Source organism: Lipotes vexillifer, unplaced genomic scaffold, assembly GCF_000442215.2.
Source record: "Lipotes vexillifer unplaced genomic scaffold, Lipotes_vexillifer_v1.1 scaffold916, whole genome shotgun sequence".
In the NCBI taxonomy this organism is placed as follows: Eukaryota; Metazoa; Chordata; class Mammalia; order Artiodactyla; family Lipotidae; genus Lipotes; species Lipotes vexillifer.
Window position 1 is genome coordinate 875247 of NW_006798383.1, and position 13670 is coordinate 888916.

The window sequence follows — 13670 nt, forward strand, 5'->3', positions numbered from 1 at the left end:
TTTTCCTTTTTTAATTTAGAATCTTGTTAGCAATACATTACATCCTTAGTAGAAAAAAACCAACCATTTACACAGTAACTCAAAAACCAACCATTTAAGAAAATAATGTAGTAATCAACTGCTACCAGGGAAAACAGGCCCGCTCATTTGATTCTACTGGCATGTCCAGGTTTATGCAAATTTGAGAGCGTCTCTGTCCTGAATGGATGATGAAGCATTCAAGTAAAAGGTAAGGAGTTATAAGCGTGAGTTTTTGAGGGATTCTGCCTCAGAAGTTCTTCCAGGAGTAGCCACAGTCCTTCAGTTTACTCCAATGTTGCGAAGTTTCTGTGACAACCAGCATAGTTGCCTTTTAAGGAGTTTTGACAATTCATCAGCCTCAAGATTCAGGTCTTATAAAACATTCTTCCCACATTAAAAAAGACTTTGTCCCACAGGAATAAGTTTTTCATCGCTTCTCCAGCTTCTTGTATTTGGCTTCTGCAGGGGGGAGAGGGAGAAGAAGCTATACCTTTTTTTTTTTTAATTTATTTATTTTTAAATTTTTAAATTTATTTTTAAATGTATTTATTTATTTATTTATTTTGGGCTGTGTTGGGTCTTCGTTTCTGTGCGAGGGCTTTCTCTAGCTGTGGCAAGCGGGGTCCACTCTTCATCGCGGTGCACGGGCCTCTCACCATTGGGGCCTCTCTTGTTGCGGGGCACAGGCTCCCCAGACGCGCAGGCTCAGTAGTTGTGGCTCACGGGCCCAGTTACTCCGCGGCATGTGGGATCTTCCCAGACCAGGGCTCGAACCCATGTCCCCTGCATTAGCAGGCAGATTCTCAACCACTGCGCCACCAGGGAAGCCCAGAAGCTATACCTTTTAAAATTGGCTCTTACAAAGATACTTTTCAGTTAGCATTTCTAGGTAAATTCAAAAATGTCTATTACGTTAAAAAATATCTATTAACTTCAGTCCTCTTAGCTGTCCAAACTGTATCCAAATTATAGGCATACCATAATTGGCAGCTATCATATTAGCTAAGGACAGATATTTGGACATCTGTCCAAATATAATCAATGTGTACAACTTAAGGAGTCAAATATACACACACAGAACTGAGAACCTAACATGAGTTCCCTAAGTTCTAACCCTATCAACAGTACCTGATCAGATGCTCCACCAGGGTTAAGCAGACCTACTGGCACTTGAGCCACCAGGAGCCTTACAAAGCACAGGAAATTGCCTCTCCAGGCTCTGTCCCAGGCACCCTCTGAGAGCCAGACTGGGACTTTCAAGAAGTATGTTTCACCTTTTATTTTCTTATCCCTACCCCTCACTCTAGGAAAACAATTTTGAAAGATACAGAAATTTAAAAGACCATCAAATAAACCTCAATGTTATGGATTCCCTTTTTCTTTAAAACCTTGAAAGCATCTGGCACAAGGCCTTCTAAAGTTCACAGTCACCATTTAGTAAATTTAATTTTGGACAATGAAACTGCTAACTACCACGCATGTCTCAGTGTGCTACAAACCAATCTTTTGAAGTAGTCAACTACTGTCAACGATAAAAATAAAATAATCTGTAAATTATATCTAGGCTGAAAACAACTGCATTATTTTTAATCATGGATATAAGAGCCAGAGTCAATTAGCAAGGCATCAGTACTAGTACCAGTTTCCTCCTTAAAGGAAAAGTAACCCTTCAAGAAAGCCTTGATTGACTACTCTTTTTTAAGACATGTATCTACATTATTAAAGATGCTTCAGGCTGCTAAACCACAATGAAGAGCTTGAGCTTTGTAATCAATCAGATCTAGTTTGAAATACAGCTGTTCTATATACTAGCTTTGTGTCCTTAAGCAAGTTATAACCCCTTCAACCACAGTTTCCTCTTCAATAGAATGGGGATAAAAATCATGTACTTACCTCACAGACTGAAGGATAAAAAACATAATAGATGCAAAATATTAAGAACAGTGCCTGATATATCATTAAGTACTCAGGAAATGTTATTTTATTATTGTCACTAATAAAAAGTTACTTTCAAGAGGTTTTGTGAAGATTAAAATAGATCACTGTAGGCACATCATAAATGTTAACCATCTTATTATATAAGGTCATACTGGCAGGAGGGTACTCATCAAATCAAAACAGAAATAAAAATGGTTACCCAGTTTTTTTGAATATGCATCCAACTTGTAGGCTGCCTGCTCAAGAGCTGCTACCTGCTCCTCAATTACATTGATCTGATCCAGATAAGGCTGTAGTCCAGCATCTTTAAAAACAAAGACAGACCACAGGTTTATACAACATCAACAAGGAGTGCAGAAAAAAGTGGAAAGTAAGCATGCTAGTGTTTCTCCAGCTCTGCCTAAGACAGAGTGGGTGGAGTGTCATGATTCTGATCACTAGCAGGCAGACGCCTTAGAAGACAGTAGCTAGCTGATCAGGTATGATGGTGACCTAAACAAAGTTAAGTCTCTCTCATCTACTGGTTTTCCTCTCTTAAATTCCTTGCTCCTCAAGCAATCTTTCCGTTACTGATTTGGTTTCTTGGGTACTCCCAGACCAAGAAGGAGAGCCCAAAAGACAGGGAACACAAATATAAGTCAATGGGAAAATATATTCTACCAGTCTAAAGTAGCATTTTCCAATTATAGATGTTCTGGTTTTCTGTTTATAAAGTAGTCCTTTATAGGTTTCACTGTTAAATTAATTCACTGTTTTTCCAGGAATAAACGGATCAAATCAATATTCAGAAGCAGAAATAACCATACCACCAAAGCATGTTAATCCTCACAATGGAAGAAATTCACCTTAATTTTCTAATTCACTTTTAGAAAATGAGCTCCCTGAGGTCAGGAGCCATGTTCTCTTCCCTTCTCCACTGCCCCAAGCACAAAAGAACATTAAATACAAACATGTTTAATTGTAAAAAATTATTACTTACACTTCTGGTTTAAGTCCTTTAAGTTTCTACTAATGTTTATAGCAATATCTTTCATTTCAAGATACTTCAGGCTGGTTAGTTTATTCATATTTTCCAGAAGCTTATAGTCTTCACTGGTGGCTTTAAAACAAACAGAAGAAAAAAAAAAAAAAAACAGAAGATGTGATGCCTTTAAGATCTGTTTAGATAACTAGAATGCGGAATTAACTACCAAATGGTAGTTCAAGGCAGGACCTAGGGATTGTCAAAGAAGCAGGCTACTTTTGATCTATGACATTTATACCCAGCCTATGTACTCTAAATGTCTAAGTAGAAATTCAGGCAACAATCAGCAAACTATTTAAACCAAATAAAATCCAGAAGCTTCAGGATCTTAGTTAGAAAGGAAAATGATAAACTCATGTACCAAGAAAAGGGAGGTGAAACAGTCTTGGTACCTCTACAACATGAAAACATATAATTTGGCAGACTGCAGCATAAATACATATATATATCAAAATATATATAAAGTCAACTATGACCTCAACACTTCTTAGTAACTCAGTTATTACTTGTGATTCTGTACTCCATTTTATACACTGGCTTCCAAACCATTTGCCTGCTTCTCACATCCTCAATTCCCTTCCCCATCCCTACTCAAAGCAAATGGCCTTTACTCCAACTTTCCCAAAAGCCAAGCCCACTTACATAAACTGCCTCAATCTTTCTGCCTCACTTCCAAACTTCTCTGTACCCCAGTGTCTTCTCAAGAGGCAGAAGCATTCCTGTTCTCGCCACGACAGCTCCCCCTCCTGTGCACCGATCCCAACTCTTCTACCTCTTCAGGGCCTCTCTTCAGTATCTCCTTTCCCTTGCCCTTCCAAACTCTCTCTCCATCCTGGCACCTTCCTCTCTATCTAGAAATATATTCTGGTTTCCTCCAGCCCAAAAGCACTCCCTCTATTGTACACCTACATCATTTGCTCAGTAAAGCAAAGGAGCTTCACTGCTAACCCTTCTGAAAGAGTAGCTTACACTCACTGCTTCCTACTCCTCACCATTCACTCATGTAAACCCTTCCAGTCTGGTCTCTGTCCCCACCACCCAGAAAAATTACAAGCTCCAAGGTCATCAGTGCTCTCCAAACCACCAAATCCATGGCCTTTTCTCAGTTATTATCCTCCTGGGCCTCTCCATAACATCTGACACTACTGATCTCTCTCTCTTCATGAAACACTCATTTCCCTCGGCTGCTATAGCATTTTCTAACTGCTCTTTTTGAGTTTCTATACCAGATCTCTTCTCATCTAACCCCCTTAACTATCAGTTCTCAACTTTCCCTCAGCTGTGACACATGGCTGATGTTTACATGGGTGGCACATTTCCATGGGCATTCCCAGGGTTATGCTAGCTTCCTTTCAAACTCAAAAAAGTATCTGTATAGGTAAGAATGACAATCATAGGGAAATTACAATCCACTTAAAATTCATTTTGTAATAAATCATTTGGAAACCTAGGGACTTTAAGTACTGTTAATAAAAACAAATTAATTGCCCAGTACAGGCATTCCCTGAGATTTTAGTCCAGGTCCTCTTACCTACCTCTATGGTCTTCCCTGGCAGTCTCATCCTGCACAGCCTCAACTCACTCTGCTATGCAGGTGACTTCCAAATCTGTTTCTCCTGCTCTGATCACTCTCTGAGCTCTGGATCCACATGCTGAAGTCACCTGGATGTCTTGATAACAGTCACCTGAGTGTCCCAGTAATAACTAAAATCAGCCAAGTCAAAACTGAAAATATTATTTTCACACTAAACATGGTTCCTCTTTCCAACCTGCCTATTTTGGCTGATGACACCACCCAGGCTTAAAACTGCAGACACATCTTAAGCTGCTCCCATCCCTTAACACCCACTTCAACAAGTCCTATAAATTCCACTTCTATAATGTTCTTGCATCCATGCTCCCCTCCCCATTCCTTTTACCATCACTCTGTCACAGACGGTTACTTTTCATCTGAAATATTGCTCTTCTGTGTCTCCTCCATATCCATACTCTCACTGCTATCAAATGAGTCTCTCTCAAACAAGAGTCACACACTCAAATACCCAGGAGCTAACAATATTATGTAAATGAGTGAAGCAAGCCAGGTGTTTGCATTTTAAACGCAAGATTACTCACTTCTACAAAGAAATACACTCTCCCACTTTTTGGAACCTATGATCCTCTTAGTCTTAGTCTATCATTTACTTTACCAATTTTGATAGACATTGGTACAGAAAACCATTTCTGTACCACTACTAAAAAAACAACAATAAGAACAGTAATAAATGGCAACTGACACCAGGTCTCAGTAAAAGGGAGAAAACAGGGAGTAGTTGGGGACAAACTGCACAGTGCTGGTCCATTTAAAGGAGACAATGCCCAACTCTAGCCAATTAGAGCCTTGCAAGAATGGGGGACTACTACTGCCAAATCTTTGGAATTTTTAAAGAAAAGCCAAAAAAAAAAATATCTAGATTTTGTTGCTTGGTTTCTTTTGCTCAGAAATAAACAAACAAATAAATAAATAGGCTGTTGGAGACTCACAACCCCTCCTATTCTGCACCAAGCATTTTCCCATACATTCTGGTTCATAAATTTAGCTCACAGCAACTTCCTGGGGAAGTGAAACAACATAACAGCCTTTATGAAAAGCCACACTGGACCAGACTTCATTTTTTAGATCCTCCTCCACACATGGGTCATGTGTTCACCTGGAAATACACACTGGACCAAAAAATTAATCATGTCCCAAAGGGTGGGAGAGACGAACCTAATAGATCCTTAAATCTGCAGGTCACTCCCCATTTCCCTTTAACCTCGTAAATACACCTGCTTAGCCAACAAACTGCTTGCTTATACCACCTCACTCACCAGTCATTTCCCACTTTTTGGCCAATCGCTTTACAGCCCTGTTCAAAATGCACCTCCCCCAAAGGAGCACTTCTTGATGAATTCTTTTTTGTTTTCTCAGCCTCAGTCTACACTACGGAGGCCTGCAGGGCTGTATTAAGTATTCTTATGTGTTTCTGTACCGAATTTTTTTTTATTCAAGTACACTTGATTTACAATGTTGTGTTAATTACTGCTGTACAGCAAAGTGATTCAGCTATACGTATATATACATTCTTTTTTCTTTACATTCTTTTCCGTTATGGTTTATCATAGGCTATTGAATATAGTTCTCTGTGCTATGCAGTAGGACTCGTTGTTTATCCTGTGTTGCTGAAAGTTAATTCGTGAATTTCTCCAGGGAACGGATGGACTTCTTTCCTACTCATTCTTGACCTCCCCAGACTTCCACTAGGCATGTTTAAAGGTGTGTGGGGTTAGGGAGGGAGCCGCAGACTGACGCTGCTAAAGCACCTCACAGGCCTAACAGGGCCAAACCCCAGCTCCAGCGAGTGGTGCCTGGAACTAGCGGAATCAACCCGGACCCCGCCTCACCCGTCAGTTCCCCAGTCAGGTAAGTTGCCATCTTGGAGAACATGTCCCGGCAGAGTTCAGTGATGTCAGCCTCAGCGGGCTCCTTTGCTTCCTCAGCGGTCTCCACGGCGGCATCATCTGGATCAAAAGAGAATGAGTAAGTGTCCCGCCCTGCCCTGGTCTATTCCAGCCGCAGACGCCTCTCCCTACGTCCCTCCACCTGTCCTCATTGCATCAAATCGGCTCCATTCTCCATGTGCCGTAATTTCGAGTCCCTCACTTCGTCCCTGCCCCACCTGACACGCCAAATCTGCTCCCTTGCACCGGCCTCAGCTCACACTCTACCCCGCGGCCAAACCTTCTCAGTCACCCTGACAGGACAAACACGCGTACACACAGGCGCGCCCCTCCGACCTGCCCGCTCCCGCCAGGTGAGCCCTGGCACCTCGGACCCGTAACCCAGAGCCCCAGGCCTCCCACTGGACACTTCGTCCCCATCCACTCCGCATACCCCGAACGGGCTCCTCGCGGTGGGTCTCTGGGACACCCTCGGCCGCCGCCGCCATGCCCAGCCCCGCGCTGCTTCTGATTCTGGGATGCCTGCGCATGCGCGCCGGGCGTGCCCCGCCCTCCCCGCCTGGGGTTCATTGCCCTGTGATTCTGCGCTTCTGGGCTAAGCCATACCGCGAGGAATGAGTGATAGCCAAGCGTAGGCACCAAGCCGAATTTGAAGCTAAAATAAGCTTCGTGAGTCGATCAGATGCCAAGAGTCCGATGTCTGGAACAAAGGATGCGCTCAATTCTGCGGCCACTCCCTGGCGGAACCACTAGTCTAGTAAGACCTCTCTGGGATGGGTCGAGCCCAGTGCGGCCTGCTGACTAAAATGGCCGGAGACAAGTTAGCCCCTCCCCAGAGAATCGTCACCCCGGCTGCTATTAGTCACTGAAAGACTGCTCAAGGAATCCTTGCTTTTGAAGATAGTCTCATCTAGGCTCTGGGAAACCTTCGGGCATTATCCCTGAGCCGAAATACTCTCCCTTCCTATGTCTTAGATTAATATCGGCTCATTGGACCTTTTTTCCCCAAACTTCAGTCTGGCACCTACGTCTCCTGGGTTGATACAGCGTTTCTTTATTTATTGTTGGCTGTGTTGGGTCCTTGTTGCTGCGCATGGGCCTTTTCTAGTTGCAGCGAGCGGGGGCTACTCATCATTATGGTGCACGGGCTTCTCATTGCTGCGGCTTCTCTTCTTGCGGAGCATGAGCTCTAGGCTTGCGGGCTTCAGTAGTTGTGGCTCGCAGGCTCTAGAGCACAGGCTCGGTAGTTGTGGCGCACGGGCTTAGTTACTCCGTAGCACGTGGGATCTTCCAGACCAGGGCTTGAACCCGTGTCCCCTGCATTGGCAGGCGGATTCTTAACCACTGCACCACCAGGGAAGTCCCGAAACAGCCTTTCTTGAAGAAAGCTTAGATCATAATTTTTTAGGACTGAGGATACACTCTGGTTATCTTAATTGCATTCAGCTGTTTCACAAGACTTCTGGGTGTATAGATTGTATTTGATGGGATGCGAGAATGCAGGTGGGTGAAGGGAATGGATGAAAAAAGAAACTGGGGAGCAATGGAAGGTGCAGAATGAGGGAGGGATAAAGGTCACAGGGGCAGAGAGAGGGGATAAATATCAGGTCTCAGGATGCAGGCCTATACATCCAGAATCTTGGTATAGGAGTTTTTTGTCTTATTCTTACTTATCCTCCATCTGCACTCTCACCGCCCACACCCAACAGCGCACACATGCACACACAAACACACACACCATAATCTCTTCACTCTAAGGACCAGGCCTCCCTAGGTCACTGTCTCCACTCCCTCCAATGGTAGTGTCCACTATTTCAAACTATTCCTATGAGTCAGAAATTTTTCTTTCAGAACTCCTGGGGCAGCCAGCTTCTCCACATTGTCACTGCCTCAACTCTACACCTCCCAGCAGGGATGAGCTTTCTCCAGCCCAGGTACAAGGTTGGTTCACAGTTCTAGACTCTCTTCTTTCCCCTGCAGTCCCCGAAGCAAGTGCAAAGTCCTGGTTTTCCTAAGGATTTTTATTGATAATCACCAGGCAAACCCACATTGTCCTATGGAAGAGAGTCAGAGTCCCCCACATTTTATCCAAATATCTCGGAATCCTGAGGTCATTTCTTTGCCAGCTTCTCCTCAGGCTCCATCTCTGTCCTGGTTTACAGCCCCCTCAGTGTTCAGTGACATGTCTGGAGGTAGGCTCTTCCACTGAGTCTTCCTGGACTTTTTTTTTTTTTTTTTTTTTTTTTTTTGCGGTACGCGGGCCTCTCACTGTTGTGGCCTCTCCCGTTGCGGAGCACAGGCTCCGGATGCGCAGGCTCAGCGGCCATGGCTCACAGGCCCAGCCGCTCCGCGGCATGTGGGATCTTCCCGGACCGGGGCACGAACCCGTGTCCCCTGCATCGGCAGGCGGACTCTCAACCACTGCCCCACCAGGGAAGCCCATCTTCCTGGACTTTGCTGGGGAAGGCTGGGGGAGGTCACCACTCCAACTCCTCTGCAACATTGTACTCTCCCCACGAGAGAAAGTGTCCTCTCTGGCTTCCCCTTCTCTTTCACAGGGAAACCCTATAGGGAAGACATGAACCCCATGGGTACTGGCAGTAGATCTCTAGATGCACAGAAGAAAAGGTCCACTGGCAAGTAGGAAGACATCTAGATATTGCTGTTCTCTCAGCTTCTACTTTTTTCACAAATCATGGCTATCCAGATGCTTAGGAAAGTTATCACCCTCCTTTCCTTTATTATTTTTTATTGACTTTAAAAAAAATATCACAGCAGAGTTCAGAGCACAGAGAGTGAGAGGCCCAGCGGGAGGTATTTCACAGAGTTACACAGAGAAACATTGGCTCAGAAGGCCGGGCACAGGGCGGTACTCAGCAGCAGCAGTGGTGGGACCCACTGCCCTAGAAGTGGAAGGCGTGTGCTGAGGGGGCTTCTGGGGAGGTGGTGACAGAGAAGCCTGCTGTCTGATGCTTTAGGACCCCTCCCCCACCACTCTCCTGCCCACCCTGGAGTCCCCAGGGGGCTGGAGTCACAGCTGGGGCTGCCTGCAGGTGCTCCCAAATGCCTTGTTCCCGCTGTTGGAAGAAAAAGTGACAGGTCATTTGGAGGAGGAGTTTGTGTCCCACTTTTCCTTTTACCTGGATCTGTTTCTCCAACCCCAGACCCTCTCCTAGAGGCTAAGGCTGTCCTCAAGGCCAGAGCAACCAACTTCAGGTTTTCCCTCCAACCCCCACCTCCACGATTCACTGACTACTGGGAACATGTTGCCCCAGGAGCCTGAAACATTGGTCTTTCAAAAATGTTTTGCCTTGGGCTTCCCTGGTGGCGCAGTGGTTAAGAATCCACCTGCCAATGCAGGGGACACGGGTTCGAGCCCTGGTCCGGGAAGATCTCACATGCCTTGAAGCAACTAAGCCCGTGCACCACAACTACTGAGCCTGCACTGTAGAGCCCGTGAGCCACAACTACTGAGCCCACGTGTCACAACTACTGAAGCCTGTGTGCCTAGAGCCCGTGCTCCGCAACAAGAGAAGCCACTGCAATGAGAAACCCGCACACCGGAACAAAGAGTAGCCCCCGCTCGCCGCAACTAGAGAAAGCCCACACACAGCAATGAAGACCCAACGCAGCCAAAAACAAATAAATAAATAAATTTATTTAAAAAAAAGTGTTTTGCCTCTACCCACTGAGTGGAAAAGATGGTAGAGTTCAACTGTGGGAGCCGAGATCTAGGTGAGAGACCACTCACCATGCCTGGAAAGGGAGCCAGCTGCCCTTTCTTCTCCAGCATCGGCAACTTTGAGCCCATGGCATCAATCTGGGTCATGACTCCTTCCAGGACAGTCTCCAGCTGCAAAACTCTCCTGTGAGCCTGTGCAAGATTTGAGAGAGACCAAGGGAGCAGAAATATGTGTGTGGAGGGCTGGGTGATTTCAGGGATACGGGGTACAGAAGAGTATGTGTCTGGATGGGAGCAAGGAAGGTAAGGTCCAGCCTTGTCAGGAGAATTAAAGGGGGAGAGGGGTTTTCCCTGGGGGTAGTACAGGGAATTGGAAGATTGTGGAAAGAAGCTCAAGGTAGGATGACATAAACACAGTCAGCCCCGGGCTCCCGAGCTGCACGTACACGTACAATTCTTCTCCTGAAACCCAGCCACCTGCTTTGGCAGCCTCTGGACTCGACTCGCCTGGTGGGCTACTCACAGTGGACCAGTGCAGGTTCTCAGTCTCAGCGGTGAGGGCCACCTGATCAGGAGGTCAGAGAGCAGAGAGAAGACGACTGGGAAGCCATCAGGTCCTGCTCCATCACCTGCTCTAACGGGCTCGCGGGACCGGGCCTCGGGCTCCAGTGCTTGCTATTCCCCTTCCCTCTCAGACTCTGGAGACAACAGAATCAGAATGGTCGTGCTGAACACAAAGCTGGCCTAACCTCTGGGAGAGAATCACCTCCACAAGAAACAAAACACAAGCTCCTTGAAGCATTGATGAATGAGGCGCTCACTAGAAGCCAACTCCGTTTGGGAGAGCAGGGACAGTGTCCTGGCAGTGTTCCTTTTACCCTTGGCTTTTTGGTCTATACTGGATAGGGATGAAGCAGGCATAGCAGGGGCAGCTAAGGATCAGAGTTGGAGAACCCCAAGGAGGAGGCAGCTGCTCAGAAGGAATTGTCAGGGATTCTCAGACAATTGGTCCTTTTCTCCCTAAGATGACGTTTTAGAGCAATGGTGATCAACCTTGGCTATGCACTGCAGTCACCTGGGGGGTTGTAAAAAGGACTGATGGCTGGGCCTCCCAACTCCCCCAGAGATTCTGGTCTAGGGTGTGTGGCCTGAGCATGAGGATTTTTTTTAAAGCTCTCCGGGGCATTCTAATATGCAGCAGTTTGAGAACCACTGTTCTAGAGAGCTCTTTCCTGCCCATCTGTCAGAGGAATTCCACTTTGGGCTTGTGTTCCAGGTGTGCTGGCAGGGAGGGGAGGGTGAGCAGTTTCCTTGTAGCCTGTCCACCAGCCAGGCTCACCCTTTCCTCCTCCAGGTCCTGCCACATTTCTTCCTGCTCTTTCTCATCCAGGATGTGATTCCTATCTTAGTCAAACCTGGTGAAGGCAGCCGTGAGCTCAGTGATCTCATGCTCTATGTGCCCCAGACCGAGGAGAACATGGTGGTGAAATGACTTCTGACCTGCTGTGGCTGGGAGCCTTCCGTTATGGACTCCCCACTCTTTTTTGCTAGACTCTGGCAAGAGCCTTGCTCTCTAGGGAAGAAGGGGGCCACACGAGAAAGCCAGGATATCCAAGATGTAGCGATTTGACCCCCCAAGAAATCACTTGAATCTATTTCTTCCTTCCCTGACTCCTGCTGACTAGGTTCAGGCCCTCATGATCTCCTAAGGGAATTACTGCGAAATGTCTTTGCCTCCAGATAACCTGCCCTCTCCCCAACCCCCCCTGCCCTATGGTCTTCCCTTCCCCTGAAATCCATCCTTCATAATGCAATTAGAGTAATTAACCTTTCTAAAGTACAAGACTAAATATACCCCTTCCATGCTTAAAATCCCTCCCGGGCACCCTATTCTTTGAATAGAGTAGTGGTGTTCAAGGCTTTTCCCAATGTGACCTTAGCCCATTTCTCTGGCCTCATCTGCTCTGCCCGACCTTTCATTTGATACCTTGCAATGCTCAGCTACTTATTACTCCTGTATATGTTGCTCAATTTCATACCTCTTTGCCTTTGTATATGCTTTTATTACCCCATGCTCCCTCTCTTCTAGTTACTTCTATTGTGGAACTCGTTCAGTGATTCTGTTTATTTGCTTACAGACTCTATGAACTCCTGGAGGACAAAGACTTTGTCTCATTCAACTGTGTGCCTGGCTCACAGCTGGTGCTCACAATATATTTGTTCAATGCTTGTTAATATGTTTAACTGGGAAGCAGGGAGAGGATGGCTAAGGAAATAGACCTGTGTTTGTGGGGGAGCATAGAAGTAAGATCAGAGTTTTATGCTGATCTTAGTTGGGAATGAGGGATGTATACGATGATTAGGGTATCATTATTACACTAGTCCTAAGAGTTGTTCAACAAGGTCCAGAATATCATAGAACATTGTCAGAGTCCTTTAAACCAAGGGCACATTTCTGAAGGTCAGGATCAGAGACCTATAAACCAAGGTCAAAGGCCTGTAAACCAAGGTCAAAGGCCCACTGGCCAAGACCAGAGGCTTATAGGCAAAGGGTGTATGCTTGAGGGTCAAGGACTTACAGACCGATGTCAGGGAAGGTTGGATCTCTGGGTGCTCACTCCTTCAAGGTGTTGGTGAAATCCTCGAACTGGATCTCCTGCTCCCCACCCTGCAGGACCTTCTGCACGTCTGAAACCTGCTCCTTCCTCAGATGCAGCCTCAGGAGGGTCTTGTTGTAGCCCTGGAAGGGGAAAGGAAACAGGCACCAGTTCCCACAGCCTCCTCTTCATCTCTTACTCCCACCCCCACCCACAGGGTGACAGGATCCCAGGGATAAGCTTAAGGCACACAAGGGCACAGGCCCCTAACCAGTCAGGCACAGACCAGGACACAGAGCCTTGGACCCGGGCCCTGATGCACACGTGTGGCTCAAGGAGACTAAGTAGTCACCTGTTTCAGGAGGTCCGAAAGCTGTAGCTCATCCTTCTGTCCAGCCAACTCCTCCTTGACCTCTGAGTATGTGTCATTGATGATGGCCAGAAACATATTCTGGAGGATAAAACAGGGACTGGGGTCCTCACTCCCAGACCCATTAACAGCATCGAGCCCATTGACCCTATTAATGTCCCAGACACATGTTCTAAAAGGGCCAGTGCTTTCAGCCCCAGCTCTGCAGCCCACTAATCCCCACATCTCTGGGTCCCCAGAGCCCAGCCTTTCAGCACAATTCTGTTACAGAATTCTGTTACAGATGAGGGTCATGCTCCCTCATCAACTGGGTGTCCTCACTCAACTGCTGCAGTAACGACCACAAAGATACCCCAACATATGCCACAGACCCCCTCCATGTAAGAGTCCACCAGTCACTGAAGCCAGAAACTTTCCACAGTGAGAGTAAAATTGTGCTCTCTTTACCATCCATCCCCAATCCATGTCTGTATCCCCATCCACTGATCAAATAAAGAAACACACTGGCTTTTCTGATAAAAATCAAACCCAGATCTTTCATGGTTGGCAGGGAAAGAG

The 13670-nt window shown here is 46.3% G+C and overlaps 2 protein-coding genes across 4 annotated transcripts in view; both read right to left on the reverse strand.

Moving 5' to 3' along the window:
• Positions 1-448: 448 nt before the first annotated feature.
• Positions 449-6993, reverse strand: BLOC1S2 (biogenesis of lysosomal organelles complex 1 subunit 2). Of its 3 annotated transcripts, none has more exons than XM_007470337.1 (5): positions 6897-6993; positions 6407-6523; positions 2939-3058; positions 2159-2263; positions 449-480 (listed from the first exon to the last, which is right to left on the reverse strand). In XM_007470337.1, the coding sequence occupies exons 1-5, from the start codon at positions 6991-6993 to the stop codon at positions 449-451; spliced, it is 471 nt and encodes a 156-aa protein (XP_007470399.1). The 3 variants fall into 3 exon arrangements, with proteins under 3 accessions (XP_007470399.1, XP_007470400.1, XP_007470401.1); XM_007470338.1 differs by having other exon boundaries at positions 449-477; positions 6897-6951; XM_007470339.1 differs by lacking the exons at positions 6407-6523; positions 6897-6993 and adding an exon at positions 4515-4545.
• Positions 6994-9366: 2373 nt separating this feature from the next.
• The window catches only part of PKD2L1 (polycystin 2 like 1, transient receptor potential cation channel), a 33646-nt gene continuing 29342 nt past the window's right edge, over positions 9367-13670 (reverse strand). The window contains 6 exon segments of the mRNA XM_007470453.1: positions 9367-9540; positions 10215-10329; positions 10583-10710; positions 11485-11610; positions 12763-12885; positions 13095-13193. Of these exon segments, the coding sequence (XP_007470515.1) occupies positions 9367-9540; positions 10215-10329; positions 10583-10710; positions 11485-11610; positions 12763-12885; positions 13095-13193 (765 nt within the window).

Bases quoted from the DNA above. Each gene is read 5' to 3' on its own strand.
- BLOC1S2 (XM_007470337.1), bottom strand. From the start codon at position 6,993: ATGCGCAGGCATCCCAGAATCAGAAGCAGCGCGGGGCTGGGCATGGCG. The intron at 2,264-2,938 runs GTAAGTAATAAT...TTGTTTTTAAAG, and splicing joins AAAGGACTTAAACCAGAAGT to ATGCTGGACTACAGCCTTAT. The intron at 481-2,158 runs GTAACCATTTTT...TCCCCCCTGCAG, and splicing joins TGCATATTCAAAAAAACTGG to AAGCCAAATACAAGAAGCTG.